Consider the following 19675-nt stretch of genomic DNA (forward strand, 5'->3'; position numbering starts at 1 on the left):
GCGTTTTAAAAGGCTTTTATTTCAGAAACTTTTTGTTGCTGTTGTTACAGGATTTTGCTGTACCCCTCTTCTCCACCCCCTTTACTTCCTTCATCTTCCCATTTCTAGTTTTTTTTTAGCAGTGATTGGCAGCTTTTACTACATCAGGAGCTAAGCCACCTGGGTCTACCTGCACTATCGAGGGGACCAACAGCTGCCAGGGAAGAAACCCATCCTCTCTGAGCAAACAGCTGGGAGGGATGAGAACAGACAAGCCCAGCCTAAGGCACAGACGCAGGGTAGAGGAAGGGCAGGCAGCAGCACTGAAGATGAATCTGCTTTTTCCCATTGTGTTTCAGTCTGGTTCAAGCCACATGCCACACAGGTTCCTTGTTTTTCAGCCAGCTCCTACCACCACCTGGAATCCCCTTCCACTGTCCCAGCCCAGCTAAGCTAAGGGCCAGGAACTCAGGACAGAGAAGAGCCTTTGGCCCGTCTGTGTCATTTACAAATGGCGTTAGCTGGACTAAAGTTGCTGTGGCTGGATTTGGAAAAGGCTGAATATCGGTTTGTCACCAGCAGTGGGCTGAAGCTGGGGCTCCTCAGATGCAGCAGCATCGTAGGCCGTGAGTGCTTTTAGTTAGGGAGGTTGTGGAGGGGTAAACGTGAGAGAGGAGTCAGTGGAGAAGTCAGCTGAGGGAATGACTCTCTCCGCATCAGACAGAGGAATTCCTCCCTCAGGTGCAGGGCAGGAGAGGCTCCTTGTGCGCAGCACTCGGCGTGTTGGGCCAGGCTGCCTGAGCAGGGGCTGGTGCACCGGCTGCTCCCCACCTCCTCAGCAGCTCCTGAAGATCAAGGGCTCTCAGAGCAGGATGTGGTGCAGATCAGCTCTGAGATGCACTGACTGAGCACCAGTGAGCCCTCTGCTCCTCAACAGCCACAGCTCAGGCAGGAGCTGCTGCCGGAGACCTCTGCACGCTACCAGAGCCGTGCCGAAACAGGTGAGCAGGGCAGGGGGGAGCACAGGAGGACAATCCTGGTCAGGCACTCCTGGAAGCTCATACAGCACACTTCAGACCTGTAGGTGCCAATGCTATCCTCTCTGACCCTGTCCCTCTGCTCTTGCCATAGCCTCCTGGCTGGCAGTCTATCTGAGGAAACTTCTGGAAAGCCAACAACACCCATGCCCTAGCAGAGCCACACACACCCAGTTCCACAGTGCTCACAGGACTTCCTCAGGGCACGCAGCAAGAAGCCTCTCCCTCCCACTGACAGAAAGGGTTAAAAGCCACCGACTTTCTCAGGTCTTGGCACTTTTAACTGTGCATCACCAGCCCAAGCCCTTCCCCAGCCAGGCTGCAGCTCCCACCTGCACAGAATGCAGTACAGCCCGATCAATTCTGTCTATCATGGTGACAGAAAGATCATTTGCTGCCCTGATCACTCTGTGCTGTCTCAGGCCGGGTGAGGGTTTGTTTCCCCTCCAACCAAATCATTATAAATTGACATTATTCATGGGCCAGTACTTCACCCTGCCTCAGCTCCGGTATGAAAGCAGCATGAGGGATCAGAAATACAAAACCAAAAAAGCCTATTTCTTTCCTGCTTCCCATAAATAAATATCATGACAGGTGGAAAGTTACTTCTGAGAGCTCTGGAGCTGACATGTTGCTACCTCCAAGGAAAAGCTAGTCAAGCCACCTTTTGTTTCCTTGCACTTTCTCACCCTTCCCGTGGCTGGTGCAGAGACCATACCAACATTAAGCATCGTGTTAAAAGAATCCTGGTTCCCAGCACCAAGGAAGAGGCACCCCAGCCTTCCCCCAAAACATGTACAACTCCTCCAGAACACCTCACTGCCTGTTAAGACATGTTATTCTACTCAGGGTTCAGCATCTCTCTTCCTCCTGTCAGAGAAAAACAAGTCCCACATACTGAGGTGCTCTCTGCTTGTTAGGGTACCTGGAAGTGCAGTCAGGAGAGGTGAAATGAGGACCAAAAGATGGATGCTGTTATGGTGGACAGAAGGCCGCAGGCTGGCGGGGCTTTATTTGGATGTCTAGAACAAGTGAACGCAGTGGGAAGATGCAGAGACTGGACACAGGCAGTTCAAGAGAGGTTTGGGTGTGTTAAGGTTTTTGTTTAGATTTTTTTTTCCCGGGGATTTGGATTTACATCCTCTTGTTTTTTCAGGACTTCACCCGCCGTGCAATGTTGAGATGAAAAGCACATTATCCTGGTCCTGGAGTTTATAATCCAGCTCACCCTGCAGGCCAAGAAAAAAAATGAAAAATTGCTTAAATGTCATTTCCAAATACAAGCTACAAAGAGAAAACAGCTCATAAAAAGATGGTGAGTATTAGGGAGAGCAGAAGGAGGGGACAGACCGATGTTTTCATCATAACAGAAGCAAAGGTGAGAGATCAGCCATGGTGCTGATGCTCATACCCCACAGCGCTTTCTGGACCAGGGTTTTGACAGAACAGGTGGTTGCCTGAGGCAGGGAAATGGCAAGGGGCTGTTTGTTGTCTGAGCACAACAGCGGACTGAGAAAGGAAGACATTTACCAGGTGCCTGCTTGAGTTGAAATCTCCCTGTGGCCTTTACCTGCCAGGCACCACTTGACTTCAGGGAAAGTGGTTCTGTGTGGGGCCTGAAGGTCCCAGGTGCCCCCCATGCTGTCACCCCACATGTGGGGGTACCTGCCAGCAGCCAGAAGTGCAAAACCCAGTGCCAGAGACCAGGGAAAAAGGGTGATCTCTCTTCAGACCCTGGCTGGCTGATGAGACTCAGCAGGTTAGAGGGAGGCTCCAGGCTTTTGAACAGCTACAGTACAGGAGATAGATTCCAGCCTGCCCCTCACCCTATGAGACGCTTCACTTGGGGCAAGAATCAGAAATAGCTTCTGTGAGAGCAACCAAAGAACACAGAGAGCAATATTTTCAACAAAGAAAAGTCAAACTGAAGGAGTACAGACCATTAGCTCCCAGTCTGCCTCGTTGATGAGCACCAAAATTCCTGGCCTCCTGCAGAATAGAGAGAAATAATTAGGATACAGGACTGCTAAAAAGCTCCACAAATAGTTAAGAACAAGGAATGTCACAGCACACATCACAAGCTGACTGCCTATAAAGCCAAAAAAGGGATCCTAGCATGGAGGTGGAAACAGGTACAGTCTGTGCCCTTTCTAGATCAAATAAAGGGGACGCAGGAGCAATCCCAAAGCTCATTTGAATGAAAAGGCACCATTCCCGAGGATGCTCCAGGATGACTGCATTTCCGTATGATGCAGAAAAGCCAGGTAATTAAAACCCACGCATGACAGTCGAGTGCAGAGAGCTCAATGCGAAGGCAGGGAAAGCCATTCCGGTGCCCCTTCCAGAGGCACTAAACACCTGGGATCCACTCCAAGCTCCTGATTCTGAGCAAAGGGATTCCCCCTCTTTGATCTTCAGTGTCCTGCAATTGTCTCTGCTGTTACCAGGGGACCTGGCACACACTTCAGCTCACAAAGATCCGTGACGAATGTTAAACACCCCCAGCGCCACCCCGCAGTCAGGGATGGCTTGCACAGCTCACTCTGCTCCATTTCTCTTGCCTTCTTTTTTTTTTTTTCCAACCCCCCCTCCACGAGGCTGGCCCCATTTTGATAATAAAAATACATTTCCCAGAAGAAGTATTTGTTGGCATTTCTCAGAATGACTGCTTCAGTCCCAGTGATGTCAGCAGGGAACAGACAGACCTGCTAAAACTCCTGGAATTGAGGATACAGGTGCTACTCTGTTCCAAGTGATAATGAAGAGAAAGTATAAATGGCCTTGCTTCATGTTTAAGGTTTAAAGATTTGGGGTAAGGGCTGCAAATGATGCTCTCTGTGGACAGTGGAAGGTGTGGGTGAGATACCTCCCATTACCACTTTAGTAAATTCTGTGTTTTCATGGTCACTGACTTTCTCAAGAGGAAATCCCCCCCCCAGCGGAAAAATCCCCCAAACTGTGGGGATCAACAGAGAAACACATGGAGAATTTGTAACAGTTGTACTTACACAGATTCCCCTTGCATAAATAATTCTGGTCGCTCTTTCAACAGATTGTGTTTGATCCACTTAAGCAGGTTTCTGATATCCCCTGGAAGAAGGAAGGACAGGGTTTACAAAGTAGCTGATGGCTCCCGGTGATGCCAGAGCAAAGTGATTGTTTATCCACGAAAGAGCAGATGAGTAACATGCAGGATGGATGGGGATAGCTGCGAAGAAACCCACAGACAGTCTTGTCCCTATGGTTTGGCAAGAAGAGGTTTCCCACAGAAAACTCATCCCACAAAGAATGAATGCAGCTCCTGCTAAAGCACCAATCTGGCAGCAGATTCCCGATGTTCAGGTCTCTTTGACACATCCCATATCCTGTGCATTACCTTGTAACCCAACAAATTATGTCTAATTCTCTGTGTGTTTAATTAGATTTATAGAGTCCAAACAAGCAAGCCTAAGAACCTGAACAGAGTAAAAGACAGACACTTTTGCACCAAAACCAGCACAAACTCTTGGAGACATTGGGAGCTCTGGGGCCCAAGGTTGCATTTTGGACACTTACAGCATCCCTCGGCATCACACCTGCAGCTGTGGAGTGTTCCCCATGCTGTGCCTGCTCCCTCCTTCTACACTTTATGCTTAGAGCTTTATTAAAGCTCAGCCTTTATCTTTCCATTTCAGCAGGTGACAGGAAGGATTTGTCTTCATGTAAAAGGAGGAGGAGACACTGCTGGCGGGTTTTTATAGTATCAATTTTACTTTGTGAGGCAAAAACAATTTCTTTAGTGATAGCATCAGTTAATTTCCTATTGGAGAGGTGAGAAGAGACAGAGGGGGGGAACAATCCGTTACAGGGTTTAGAGAAGCTGACAAATTGCAAAGTGGAGCTCTGCTGCATTTGCCTCTATGTTTCACTGTTCCACAAACCACTTCATCATTCCGAATCCACAATCAGTTATTCTCCCGGGGCTCCTCTATACAGCCCTTTGAAAGCCCCCAAAGAGTTTTGTTTGTTTTCAAGAAGCAAGGAAGCTTTCTGAAGGCACAAATCCAACAGTGAGGGCTGGAGCCCCGCTCCAAGAGGAGCTGGGATGGCAGGATGGGTTTCTTATGTCAAGTAAGCTCACCATAGTCATGAGGAACCTTTCCACACGTGCTTCTCTGAGCTAAATTCACTCTGTGTATTGTAAACTTCCCCATGTGTTTGCTTCATGACCAGCAATAATAAATGCATTTGTGATGGCTTGACTCAGCCCAAGCCTTACCGCAGGGTTTTATGGGATCATGGATGTTACCCAGAGCCAAAATGGGGCTCTTCCAAATAACGTCACCCTCATTGCTTCTGTCACACCCAGGATGAACAGCCCTGGTGTAGGCAGGTGCACATCAACTAGGCAATGGGGATATGTCCATCTGCAGCAGATGGGGGCCTCTTCTCCTGGGGAAAGGGGGAGGGGGATGCTCTGAGATTCCCTCTGTTCCCCCTGCTTTCCAACAGCACTAGTGCCTCCAAACCAACACTCTGATCCCAACACCCCAATGCCACCATGGGGCTTCCTGGAGCACAACAGGTATTGCTGCCTCTGAGCACTAGATCACTCTGATCTGGGCAAAAGGAGCTGCTTTGTGCCTCAAAACTGCCTGGTGGGCCGGATCACCTGCCTGGGGCCAACCCATGACTCCCTTGCAATGATATGTAGTTAAAAGAACAACATAGACCATTTTCTGCCTCCTTCCTAGTAACATGCACCAGGTAGAGGGAGCCCCACTAAGAAGGTGTGTGTATTTACACATACATACATACATACACACACACACACGTGCACCACAGAGGTCGGTCAGCCATCAGAAAACAAGAGTTAACCACATTCACCTTCCCCTGAAAAATGCTGCTGCAACGTCAAGCCCTCAGGATCTCACACCCAAACAGCTCCTGCTCTCCATCACCAATAAATGAAAGCTGTAAAGGAAGGAAGATGAAGAGGAGCCTTCAGGAGAGGGAGGGGGGTGTGAAGGGGACACCAGCCCCATCGCAGCATCACCCGCGAGCTGTTTCATATTTATGCACTTGCAGCAGGCACACAACAATGAGCTGTGCCATATACCATTCTCCTTGCATGGAATAAGCAGCCCTTTCCTCTGGGACCTTTCAGGAGAGACCATTTAAACAGAAACACGCTGCACCAGCTGGATAAAAGGCAGCCACCTAGAAGCAGCCTGGACGGAGGGGCGAGAGGACTGATTTATTCGAGGCTGAGCTGGAAGACTCCCTCGCCCCATCTCCTTCCATAATAAATGTTATTTTCAGCCCCACCTGAGCCTACATTCATTTACTCCTACCCAGAAGTCACGTACACACATACTGAAGAATTCAAGCAGTAGGAAAAAAACCCAGACACCCCTGTGCATGCCCGGAGCTTGCCCACTCCAAAGGTACAAAAATTAAGATCCTTTCTCCACAGCCAACTTTAAGACATAATACTTTCATCTGCTTTATCAGCATTGAATTTTTTCACCCACCTTCATTTCTCTATGTCCTATACACCAGTAATACTAGAACAAATCAATTATAAAGGATGACAGATGACCACAGCCACACCAAAACTATCTCCCACAAGTAATATACTGAAAAGGAACAAGATTACTTCCATTGCAAGTGGTCTGTGGAGAAGCCATCTTGCAGCTCAGTGCCTCAAACAGCAGTCTTGATCAACAGGTCAGGACTCTGTGTTCTCATGATGGAAATAATAAGAGGTAAATTATAGCACAACTGCTTATCTCTTAGAGTTGACACATGCAGTGTTCCCAAGACATTTTTTTTCTGATACTATGCTACGGGTCTAACATGTTTCCAGCGCCCTGGGCCAAGGATTTGCTATGCAAATAGCAGGTTCTCTACAGATGACATATAAGGAAGGAAAAAATCTCAGCCTGGTCAGGCACCACATCTGCTGACAAGTTAAACCATCATTACAATGCAGCGATTTCACACTCGTGTTGGTTTGAAGCTGGCCCCTCACAGAACAGAGGCATCTGATTTGGCAGGAGCACAGTTGTACTACAGGTGCTGTCATTTGGCTGCAAAACCCGCTGTGCATTTTGGCTCTGGAGGGAGGTTCAGGTGAGAGCTGAGACAATACAGCATTTTGCTCCAGCATCACCAACTCGAGCCCAGCTCACCCCAGTAATGACATATTTTTATCACTGCTGCATGGTCTTACTGAAATCATTTTGGTAGCCTGCTCCATTTCACTCACAGCAAACAAATATCACATCAAAAAGTGCACTCTTAATTCTCATTAACTGTCCTCACCATTGGCAGCATCAGAGGAGAAGCAAGACTGAACCAGCCACGGAAGCGGAAATATTCTCAAACTGCAAAGGAGGAACTGAAGCACATAGTAGGAAATCCCTGTCCTATTTCTACACAGAGACAGCTTCTGCTGCCTGTACTAACAGTACATCAACCCTCTCCAAATTCTCAGGAAAAAATAATCTAAAGTTAATTATAAAAAAGAAAACCCGGCAAATGTTTGAGAAAACTGCTTAGTTCAAGTGCACAGATGGGAGCTCAAGCCCACAATATATGCAGAAAACCAATCACCCAGCGAAACACAGCGCTCAGGGAAACGAGATGTGTGCTTGCAGTGACACAAAGTCATTGCCTTGTCACGCAAGAGGATGGGATGCAGGAACTGCAGTGAATGCACACAAAACCCAGTGGCCTCAGCTCCTGTTCAGCCCAGCTGCACCACAAACACTCCTGGTTGTGGCAGAGAACTGCAGAACTGCACGGTCTGCTCTGTCTTCCTGAGAATCCTCCAAGGCCTGACCTTTTGCATTGCCCCAACTGTTCCTTCATGAAGAATCTGGTGAGCTTCCCCTGCAACAGAAATGCATCTAATACTCCATTTCAGCACTGCCTGGGTTCACTTGCACCCTCAAAAGCAGGGCTGAAATCCATAGATCTTTCCTAGCTCAATAAAACTTCCTGGGCCTGACAGATCCATCAGTGACAACTCAGAAAAGAGGGCACTCACTGTGTGCAGAGAGAAACCAGGTGCCTCGAATAAGAAACACCAAGCTGGGTGTTGCACTAGAAGGATCTCACAGTGAACTGATAAAGGTGCAGAAATATGGAAGGATTTTGTGTAACCCTGATACCAGTTGACACGGACACACAGCCCTTGGCTCCCAGGGAGCTGCACAGGTCGCTCATAGATTCACGCACACATGCCAGGACCAGACACCTCTGTGTCCTCTGCCTTAAAATCCACATACAAACTTGCACAAAGCCTTGAAGGGCACTCAAAAGGTGTAATTACACTCATTTTCTTGCCTTTTTTGCAGAACTGAGAGATTATTTCAGGGAAATAGGGGAACCCTATAAAGGCTGAACCATGGAAAATTCCCTTCTGGTCTGCAGTAAATAAGATATATGTGGCACTGGTCACTAAGGGGTCAGTGCTGCAGGAACACGGCACTTTCCTGGCCCGCCTTGTGGACACCTCCCTGTGGGGTACCATTTCTTTGACCCAGAATAAGATCATTTATCATACTGACCATGGCTGAGCTCCAATTTGCTGAGGTCACTAACTCTGGACGAGCGCTGCTCCACCCACATTCTCAGCCACCGGCCTGTAACCATGACAAAGCCCCTTCCCTGCCGCTCCTCTGCCATTATTCCCCCTGCCTGCATGGAAATATATGGAAAAACAATTTGTATGCCCCCTTCCCTGCTTAAGCAGCTTGTTTTTAAAACAGACGAACCAGCTCCCAATACCTGCTGCTCTTCCAGGTGCATGACTACTCTTTGCTTTAGGATCCAAGGACCCTCCAGGAATCTGCTCTCTAAAAGAGTTCAAAACCAGACCTAAGGGATCCTTCCAACTCCTCCAGCCTCCCATCTGATATGCAAATCACTCTCTGAAGCAGACCATGGTGTGCCATAAACTGCAGAAGAAGACCTGGAATAGCTGATATAAATGGAGTCACAGGCAAATGGATTTGGTACTATGCAGAGTGAGCAGCCAGGCAAATTTTGCAGCAAGAGCAAAATCCATTTTCTCTGACAAGTGCACAAGCCAATCCTGCCACACACTGGAATGGGCAGTGATTTAAGTACTAGGGAAGAAATTAGGGGGTAACTACAGCCAGGCATAAGAGAATTGCAATTGTTGATCTCATCTGTTCTTGTCTGCTACAAATGAACACCAAGGTCTTGGCTTCTGTAATTTTTAACTGCTTTAAGATGTCTTTTTCTTGCTTCTCATCTAGAAGAGCAATGCTCTTCCTAATTTTCTTGTGTCCACAAAATGGGAATGGATCACAGAGATCTTTCATAGCCTTCCTGCTAGCAGTGAGGACTCAGATCCCAGCTATCACCCAGCAATTCTCAGCCCTGAGGTTTTAATCACAATGCTTACGAACTGGAGAGGAGCTGCTTGGGATCTTCCACTCTCCACAGACTGCTGGTCAGAGAATACAAGTTCAAGGGATCTCCCAATCCCACTGCTAGCCAGCAGCAAATCTCCAGATCCATCAGCTCCCATGACAAAAAAAGCAGCTTTGAGCTGATTCTCAGGGTAAACCTAATCCCTACTCATTTCCAAAGTCAGGGCATCTAATCCTGTAACACCCAACACTATTGTCACTTCAGGCTTCCCAATAAATGCCAGTGCACCAAACTGTCTCTTTTAATTAGGATCACAGATCACTAGTGCTGGACCAGAGTCTTGCCTCTCGTTCAAAATTGTCAAAGGAAGGAGCTGAGAGAGCCTCAAAGACTATTGCCCCAGCAGTGAAGTACCAGCCTGGGGATTGCAGACATTAAAAAAACCATCTCCTTAACAGGTCCTCTGATTTTATCCTCTGCCAGTGCAGAATTATTCTCAACAAAAGACCATCCTGAGCCTTGTCTGCTCTGATTTTAAGAGGCTTGAGCACTGTAGACCTGCAACCAAACCCCAAGGAGACTGTGCCATGGTCTAATAGTTTTTGCAGTCAGGAATCTTCTGCTAATGCACTAAACTCCCATTTCTTCATTCCTCCCTATCAATCTATGCTAGATGATAATGCATCATGCTGGCTATAATCTGTCCTTCCCAATGATAAAGGAGATATCCCACCTCATCACTTTTCCATTCATTTATCCTGTTTAACCTTGGATGTTACTGGTTAATTTTTTTTAAAGGTCTCAGCAAGACAATTCAGAGAATGCATTACTAATCATCAGTGTAAAGCTTTGCCAAAACCCAGCAAACTGAAATTTCCCCTCTCTCCTGTTTTCCTGGTTTCTGAGTTTTGGGTGTGTGCACAGGCACTGAGGGCTAAAAAGGAAAACCTTATTGCTATTAAAGAGACTACACAGAGCTGATGTGCAACCCTGGACCACAGAGGAAGGTGGCTGCTCCTGCCAGAGTGGAGAGGGATTCCCTGGCAGCCTGGCACTGCTCTGCATGCAGCCAGCCTGGCCGAGGGAATTCCCTGGGCTGGGCTCTCCCTGGCACTGCCAGCTGGATCAGAAAATGCCTTGAAGTCAACTCCTTGCCCCCTCCCAGCCTGGCTGGTGGCTGTGTCCCCTCTGGCTGCTGGATGAGTCAGTGTCTCAGCTCAGCTCAGGAAATTGCCATGATTTTATTCCTCTAAATACAGAAATTGCCTCTCACTTTTGGGCTCAGATCTGCTTTGCTATTATTAGACTTTCATACAGGGCCAAGCACCATTAAACCGATTCCTGTCCACCCAACCCAGCCACCCCCACAGATAGTCCAAGCCCCTCAGTCTTACTTGAAAGGGAAAAAGAAAGGGCCAGTGAGATGATCAGGGTGGAGGAGGAGGGGGGGTAAGATTTACAAGTGAATGGAGGTAAGAATGGAGCAGTTTGTGGGATAAAGGGGCTGCGGAGGGAGCTTTACAGATGTGCAGAGGGACGGCGGCTCATTGTTTAATTAAGCAGAAAGTGGCTCTTTTGAAAAGCAATTTTGCACAGGAGCTCTGAGCTCAGCAAACAACTCCTGCGAGTGAGGGCAGGAGGAGAAAGGAACAGCTGGCCCGGAGCCGTGTGAACCGCATGCTAAGCGGTTTAAAGGGCCCGGATCCTCCTCCCCAGCCCTGCTCCGCTGCCACCCTCTGAACAGCGCTGTCAGCACAGCAAATCCCACCAAGAGAAAAGAGGGAGCGGAGGGGGGGGTGGGACAGAGGGTGTCCTGCTAGGTGTCCGCACTGCAATACAGCGGCTGGGAAGGAGGGTGTAACAGCCAGGCTTTGTTATCCCAGGGATTTGGTCACACACAAGAGCTGGTTTCCCAGTGCCTGGGAAGCTCCTTCCACAATGAGTTGGGATGAGCTGATCCGGTAACGCTGCTCCACGGCCTCCCAGGAGGGTGACGGGACTGCTCCTGTGAGGACAAGCGTTTATTTCCCTGCTGCCTCTAAAGGGAGCCGCAGCCTCGCTGGGGCAGGGACCTGGAGCTGAGCCCCGCACCAGGAACCACTCAGTCGCGACGTTGGCAGCGCTGCAGCATCACAACAGCTCTGATGCTGCAAACACTGCGCACCCCGACTGCCGGCAGCGGGTCCAGGGCTAAGCTGGTCCAGCCTGAGCTCCCACCCTGCATTACCCACTGAGGCCCCTTCCCTTGCCACCAAGTCTGTAATTTCCTGCCGGAAAGAGATGCACGAGTGGGATGCACGAGGAGGGGAATAACCCAAGTCCTTTGAGAGCTGCAAGTAACACACACTGTGATTAAAAAGATTTGACTGCATGAAGTTCCATAGATCTATGGGGTTTTTTTTACCATTCTCCCTATAAGCCCCTATATTAGCAAATATATTTTTATTCTTTCTTTGAGGCAAGTTTTAAAATGTTAGGAATAATAAACAGAGCAATAAAAGCATGCCAGAATATTAATGACTCAACTAGGATGTACTACCCAGCAATAGCACTAGGTACTTACCGACAGCCAATGCCAAGTGCTACTCTGGATTTTACAGGTTGTTTTGGTCCAGCACCCCAGTCAACTCTGAACACAGCGCCATGCTGTATTTTGAAAGCCACCCTGCCTGTAACATCGATCTGATCTCTCAAGATCCCCAGGCTCTTTTCCGAGAAGATGAATGCTTGCAAGTCCCCAGCAGTCCTCTATGCTGTGCAGAACAAGGCCCCTGGAAAGCAAAGCTCTCGAGGAGCACACCATGCTCTTCTCCATAGGGATTCAACATAAGCAGCACTTGGCAGATTATTTTAATTTTTCCTCTTAAAAAAAAATCTGATTGGCAGTGGGCTTTTTTTCCCTAGAGTTCCGGTAAAGGGAAACCACAAACAATTACCAAAACACACTGATTAAAAATTTAACCTTCCAGACTTGTAAAGTGCCAAAACACAGTGTGAATTCTTGATTAGCCTAGAAGGTCCCAGTGAGCACTGCTGAAACTGGTCACTGCTGCTTCAAAAACACAAGTCCCACCACTGAAGCCACACAAGAAACTGGAACTCAAAGGTCTGTGACAGCAGCTGAGCAGTCTGCAGCACAAGTGCCAGAGACTTTACACACAACCCCAACCTCTGGGTACAACATCCAGAAGATAGCACAGCAGAGAGGTTTTGTAAACACTCTTCATCAGATGATGCTGCTGAGCTAAACCTAAAATGACTACAAGGGTTAAACAATGCCAGTGACTTCCTACCCTTCCATGCATCCATGCAACTCACACGGCCAAGACAAATCCACCACTGTTGAGTCCCAGCGAGATGGAGGAAGGAGCTCCAGCATCACTTGCAGAGCAGTCACACAATGATCTATTTGATTACTGAAGCACTTGGTTAAATTACTGTGGCTTGTTTCAGGAGGACGCTGCCAAATACATTTTCAGTTTTTAATCTAGGGTTTCTCTCTTTTATGCTCCATTGTCTCTAATAGCCTCTTAGATGCTTGAAAATAAAGTTGATTTCCCTGCCAATTTAATCCTCTCTCCATGTGACAAATATCGTTATTCCCCCAGCTGCTTTCTCCCACACACACTGTTTTTATGCAGAAGAAGCCAACAGGGCATAATGCCTTTAGATCCTCTAACAGCATTATCAGTGAGATCATCAGAATAGCCAGAAATTTGGGACAAGATTCTTGTGGTCTTCTTTCTGCAACAGTTCTACAAGATTACACAGTCCTGCACAGTGTGGATTAGGTAAATCTGCGGCCTATGCACATACACTACACCTTTCTAAGTTCCCACTTTGGCAGCAACTTCAAAATGCAGGCTGAGACAGCTCCACTTTGGAAATAAAGAACTGCTATTTAACTGACATCAGGATACAAAATGCCCCTTGGATAATAAAAATAGGTCCTGCCACATGGCTGTACCCCTCGTGGCTTGCTCTTGTCCCATTTGCAGCTTCCTTCCTCCTGCCTTTCCCAATCCCTCCAGGAGTCTATCTCCAGGCATCAGAAAAGGACAGAGAATCAAATCTTCTTGAAAAAGTTAACGGGATCCAAAACCCACCTACTTTCCACCTAGTGCCTGTTATCAGGAAAAAAGAAATGACCACACAGAGTCTACTCAAGCAACATTATCATTTAGAGAACACTGATTGCCCTTGCCAACTATGGAGCATGGTTTGTTTTATTCATGTAAATATTTGTAGGTATTTTTTCATATAATTTTCCACCTCCCTTCACTTCTGGGATATATATAAAAATGCCTAAACAATTACAATATAGGTGGACCAAATAACCCAGAGAGAAGCAACTGTTCTGCAAAAAGGAGGACAAAGACAAAAATAACCTAGAAAAAAGGAAGAGTAGGTAAGAGAGGCCAAAATGGCCAAAAATAAACTTGGCAGCTAATGAAATCACTTAAAATGGGGTTAGAAGTGTAGGTCTTCAAGCAGTATTCATACTACAGGTCTTTCCCTGGAGAATTCAGTGATGGACATTCAGGGTAAGGTAAGCAACAGGATGTGCCAAGTAGAACTGAGCTGTTTTATTTCTCTAATCATTGCAATTCTGGTTGCATGAGGGCAGCAGGGACCATGCTATGTGTATCTTTATTTACCCAGAGATAGGAGAGTTAAAATTTCTTAGTGGGAACAAAGGAAATACATGGCATTAGGAACAACATAAAATTGTAAGAAAATTCATATTTTCTGATATGATTCAATTGATTCCTCACCACTAGAACACAATTGTCTTCTGGAAGTATCATGAGGGGTGTTTCCAGCAATCCCTTAGTGTCAGACATTCAGGCCACCTCTGCCTGCCTGGTGCTGGGTGTAAATGTCACTACAGCAGCTGCCTCACAGCTCACTTTATGCTCCTCCAATGCTGCAATCCACAACCAGCCCCAAAATGAAACCTCCCTGACACCCAAGGCACAAGACAGCAGCAAACCAGGGGAGCTGACAAGGGGGTACACTGTCAGTTCTGCCTCTCTTGTCACAGGGATAGCAGCGTCTGGAAAACAAGGCAGCAGGAAAAGCTGGGAGCAATAATGTGTTAGCTGAATCTGGAACAAATCACTGGAGATCATGAGTTTGAACCCTGAAGCTGAGACAGACCTTCAGGGAGAGATTTATCCCTTAGGATAAATACACATCTTACTAAGGCTGCAGAAGTCTTCCCAGCAGCTTCAAGTGAGAATGGATCAGACCACACACAACTGCACTGCTGACAACCATCGGGCTGGAAGAATCCCTCTTTGGTACTAATACCCTCCCTTGGCAGAAATAAACATCTCCTGTAATAACCCCTTTTTCTTGAGCATCTGATCATGGTTTGAACACCACCAAAACCGTGGGTGTTACTGGGTATTTTACATTTGCAGAGCACTGAAGAAAATTATGCTCTAGCCCCCAAGTTTATAAACCAACTAAATGAGTATTTTACCATTTCTTTACTACCCTTCATTTAAGGATCTTAAGTGCTTTAACAGTGATGGAATTTAATGCTGAATTCTCTTCTGATACATTAAAGTATCACTAGCAACAGGGGAAAGTTAAGCAACATGACTAAACTCACACAGCAAATTGGCATCAGGTCATGTTTCTGGAGCCTTAGTTCCTGTCCTTAACCACAAGATAACACAATACTCCAGTATTCCTACTATATTTGAACTACACATACTTATGTCCAAGCACCAAAAGCACTTCTACCAATCTCTAATTATTTCCAGGCACAGCAAAAAGATTTCAGGCCTGGAGGTTCCCAGCACATCGATTATGGTATCAGCCATTCGTGAGATATTGGTTGTTAACATTCCCTGATGATTTTGTGTTATTTTGGTTTATAATCCCACTCAAATAGCATAAAGCAGTGCTATCTAGCTGGAAAAATTCCGAATACATCTGTGGCAAAATTACACTACAACTGCAGTATGCACACAAGTAAGTGAATTAGTGCAGCACTGCTCAGTATTGATATTCCAAATTGCAAACCAGGAATTATGACTGCTTATCCCTGGGACACTAAAGTCCTACTTTTTATTGCAGGGAAGGCCATGGGTAGGATATCCAGCATCCTATTTGAGCACCAGGTTTACTGTTTTCAACTGCAGAGTTCATATTAAAATGATGATATTTACTTGAAAAGTCAAATGAATAGATAAACAACATTTATGTTACATTGCTACACATCCCCCCACATATCTATACACCCTACTTAAACACACACACACACACACATATATACGTGCCTCTTGGAAACCTCAGAACAGGCAGGAAAAAACAGAGGAGAGAAAAGGTTATTGGTGGTCTCAAGTACCAAGAAAGACAAACGTAGACTTGATGGAAACATCCAGAGGCTGTTGTCTATCCAGCAGGAGGGAGGCAAAAGTCTTAAGGAAGGACTTGATTCACAAGTGCTTAGAGGACAGGAAAGATCTCAGACTTTGAGAACTAACCCCTGTTTGCCAAGCTGCCTGATCCATGGCATGTCTGAAAGAGCTTTTAAAATACTTTGATCCTTGTTGGCAACTATAAGTGCTGTACAAACCAGCTTTGTTTCATTTGTTGTTACTCTGTCAAGTTATCCAACAGGTTTTGATACTCACAAGGCTCTGGTTGACAGGGCAAAGTCACCTGATGCTTTTTGACACCATCGAATAAGAGTTCTGCACCACCTCTGAAATAAAAACAATGAACCACTGAGATTTTGCTTTACTGTCAAAAGAAGGCAGTACAAAAGAGGCGATTTACATAGATGCACAACAGAGAAAACAAATGACACAGACTATATTTAGCACAGGATTCCCTTTGTATTTTTTTTTTTCCTGTCACAAACCAAAAGTCCACAGGGGAAGCTGCCAGCTCCTATTGCCAACACAGAGAGGAGGCTCTGCTGTGGGCCAGAACCCCACGGTGCCAGGCATCATCCCAATGGAATGGGGGGATGGTTCCTGTCTCCATGGGCTCCCAAACTGCTGTGCAGTGCTGCCTTCCCTCTCCAGCCATCAGCACTGCTTCCACCCAAACAAAACTACAGCCACCACACCACGTCCAGCGTTGCTCATCCCTAACACCTGCTGGCCAGAAGTCTCAAGAACTGAGCATTCTTCTGAAATAAATATTCCCCCAGTTTCCACGTGAAGGAGAAATGACTCACATGAAGCTACAGAGCAAGTCAGAACCAGCAGCCCAAGAGTCCTGGCAACTCTTTCTTGATCTACTGACTACAAAGTGTCCCAGAGAGAGACTTGACTGGGAGAAGCAAGTGATGAGGGTGACAAAGTGAGGCGGCTGGTGTGGGGTCAGTAGCTCAGACCCGGGAAGCTGTGACTGGTCCGGAGAGATGGTCCCGTGAGGAACCGTCCTCCCGGGCCCGGTGTCTTCCCTCAGCCGTAACTGGAGTGCCCGTGCAGAGGCTGTCAGCTCTTTAGTGATTGTCAGCTCATGATTTGAGCTCTTGCTCTGCAGGGCAGCCTCCAGGCCAGACCAGGAGGAGAGAGATGAATAGACCCGTGTAGCAGTTCCGTATGAGGCAGCTTTAGCAGTCCGCACCCCACAAAGGGGAGGCCAGGGGCGAGCTCTCTCTGCTCTCACAGGGGCAGAGGGCTAGGTCTTGTAGGGATACAGGGGGTGGGTGTCAGAGGGTAGAGGCCAGTGGGTTACAAAGGATCTGCATAGGGTCTCCCAGAGGATTCTGGGTCTGTCTTCTTCCCACAGTAACCGAAAGGTGGTTGTCTTTCCAGGGGAGTTCTGCTGGGAGGTTATGCAATCTCCTTATCTCAGCAGGCCTCCCTCCAGGGCAGAGGCTGGGCATAGCCCACAACAAAGTAAAATATAAATAAATAAATACACAATCTTCCTCCACTGAACAACCTGATGTCCATCCCTCTTCTGACACACATTAGGGAATACCCTCAGATAACAACTGATGGCCTCTGCAAGCACAGGAGATCAGGCGTGAGCAGGATATGCAGAGGCTGGCAAGTAAAGGAGATGGTTCTCACACTGGAAAAGAATGGGATTTGAACTGGGTCCAGGCACCTAATTTTAGGCTCTTCAGAAGAGTAATTAATTTTTGTAACTACAGCTTAGAAGCCTCAGCAAGCCTCTCACCTCTACTCCTGTTCTGGAAAAAGTACAATTGTGAAAACCTTGAGCTTTACCAACATCAATCATTTTTCATGATGCTGTGAGGCCACAGGCCAAACTCAGTCTTAGATTATAAAACTTTTACCAAGTGAGTAGGGACATGGATAATAAACATAAAAGCTACTTTAAGTTACAGGACACAGCAGTAGAGCTTTTGACTCTAGACTGAATTCTACACTGGCCAAAGTCCGAACAACTAGAGAACTCTTAAAAAACTCAATTCACTTAATATTAAACTGAGGTAGAAAAATGACCAACACATTTTTAAAGGGCATATAATTGTGGCAAAATGTTCTTCCAACTTAAATGCAGATTACTTTAGAAAAATTTCCCTATGAAGTTACTTTCTGGGAACTTACTGGTGCCTCTCCTCCCTTGGAAACCAACATAATAAAGAGAAATATTTAAAACAAACAATCCCCACCTAAATATCAACAAAGATATTTCCGGACAATATTAAGTTCCTTTAAATTCAGTATCTAAAAATGCCACAGTAGGTTTTCTTGGCTCTGCAACGGCAGAGCACAACAGAACCCTTGTTATGCCTTCGGCAGCATTACTTATATGCAGCAACTCTCCTAAAGAGCACTCTGTTGGTGTTCTTCCACCAGCTCACAACAAATAGTTATCTCAAAATTGAAGCAGTGATTATTAACATGAGCCGAGATTCATGCGAAGGAACAAGTCATAACAATTATATGAAAAACATTTTTTCATGTAATGAAAACAAGGTCACGCTTTGTTACAGCGGGAAATGTAGATTGCAAGATAAGGTCCTTCTGTAAAGAGCGAGCTGTGGGGAACTCAGCTGTGGTTCCTACATAGAGAGCTCATTTATGCATTTCCAAGGAAAGCAAAAATGCATCTCACTCTTCTGGGAAAATTAGGAGAGTTGCTGCAGCTGGAAGCGGGAAAGATAGAGGAAAGGATTCTTAAGGAGAAGGGTATTTAAAGGGTTATGGCATTTCTGTGTTTGTAAAAGGGTGGGAAAAAGCGAATAAATAGCAGCCTTTTAGCTTCTGCTAAAAGGAGGCTTTAACGAAATAACACTAGTATTTCCACAAATATGCACAGCTTCCACTGCAAATGCTTTAAGATCCCAGGGCCAGAGCATGAGCAATGCTGATACTACAGCAGCAAAAGCCTGGAAACTGAAATGCTACAGAGTGAGAACCTGGCAGCTTTACAGACCTGACACAGCTCAAACACAAAGCACAGTGAGGGCAGGCACGTGTACACACACTAACACACACAGACAATGCTGAGGAAAAAAAAGCCGAGAAACGAAGGGGAGGTTTTCATAAACATTTTTAATAATTAAAATTAAAAAACCAAACAACTCAAAAAGTTGAAAGAGGTGAAAGAAAAAGAAAGGCCTGGCACAGGACGCTCACAGAGAGACGGGAGCGAGGCCCCGGGACAGACGGGCAGGACGGCCCGGCCCCGCGCTGCGGACACCCTCCGGCGGTGTCCGGCCCCTCCCGCCGATGCCTGATTGCCCGGTTCCCCGGTGGCGGCCGCTGCCGCTACCCCGGCCCGCAGCCCCATGACGGCGGTGGCGTCCGGGCCCAGACGCGCCCGTAGTGGCCTCCCAGGCCGCACGCAGCAGCCGCCCCGCCGCAAAGCCGCGGCCGCCTCAGCGAGGGGCCGGCCCATCGCAGCCCATCTCGGCTCGGCCCTGCCCTACCCTGCCCTGCCCTCCGCCCGGCCCCGGCCCCGCCGCCGCCGCCGCCCGCGCTCACCCGAACTCCACCTGCAGCGACACGGGCGCCGCCATCTTGGCGGCGGCGGGCGGGAGGGGCCGGCGCGCGCGGCCGCGCCGGAAGTGCCGCAGAAGACTTCCGGCCGCGCCGGCGGGGGAGGATGGGGCGGCCCCGCGCTCTGCCCGCCGTCCGCATCCCTCCTGCCCCATCCTCCCTGCTCCTGTTCCTTCCCTGAAGGAGCTCTCGCAGTGCCGGGGCCCGGCACGCAGCGCGGCCCGTGCCCTCGGCGGTGTTATTTTAAGATACCCGGGCGCTGGCGCCAGGCGGTGTTATTTTAAAACACTGATTTCTGCACCAAGTTCAGGCTTCGCTGCG

General features: G+C 47.5%; 1 protein-coding gene across 1 annotated transcript; it reads right to left on the reverse strand.

Annotated features, from left to right (window-relative positions):
- Window positions 1-19417, reverse strand: URM1 (ubiquitin related modifier 1). Its single transcript, XM_069031876.1, has 5 exons — window positions 19340-19417; window positions 16055-16125; window positions 4025-4106; window positions 2957-3005; window positions 1-2245 (listed from the first exon to the last, which is right to left on the reverse strand). The coding sequence occupies exons 1-5, from the start codon at window positions 19372-19374 to the stop codon at window positions 2177-2179; spliced, it is 306 nt and encodes a 101-aa protein (XP_068887977.1). The 5' UTR covers window positions 19375-19417; the 3' UTR covers window positions 1-2176.
- Between the last annotated feature and the right edge of the window lie 258 nt (window positions 19418-19675).

The sequence above is a fragment of the Aphelocoma coerulescens genome, chromosome 17, assembly GCF_041296385.1.
Source record: "Aphelocoma coerulescens isolate FSJ_1873_10779 chromosome 17, UR_Acoe_1.0, whole genome shotgun sequence".
NCBI classification, from domain to species: domain Eukaryota; kingdom Metazoa; phylum Chordata; class Aves; order Passeriformes; family Corvidae; genus Aphelocoma; species Aphelocoma coerulescens.

Coding starts and splice junctions, on each gene's coding strand:
- URM1 (XM_069031876.1), bottom strand. CDS start 19,374: ATGGCGGCGCCCGTGTCGCTGCAGGTGGAGTTCGG. Junction 4,107..16,054: donor GCCCTGTCAACCAGAGCCTT/GTGAGTATCAAA, acceptor TCCTTCTTCCAG/GGGATATCAGAAACCTGCTT. Junction 3,006..4,024: donor TTTATGCAAGGGGAATCTGT/GTAAGTACAACT, acceptor TCTATTCTGCAG/GAGGCCAGGAATTTTGGTGC.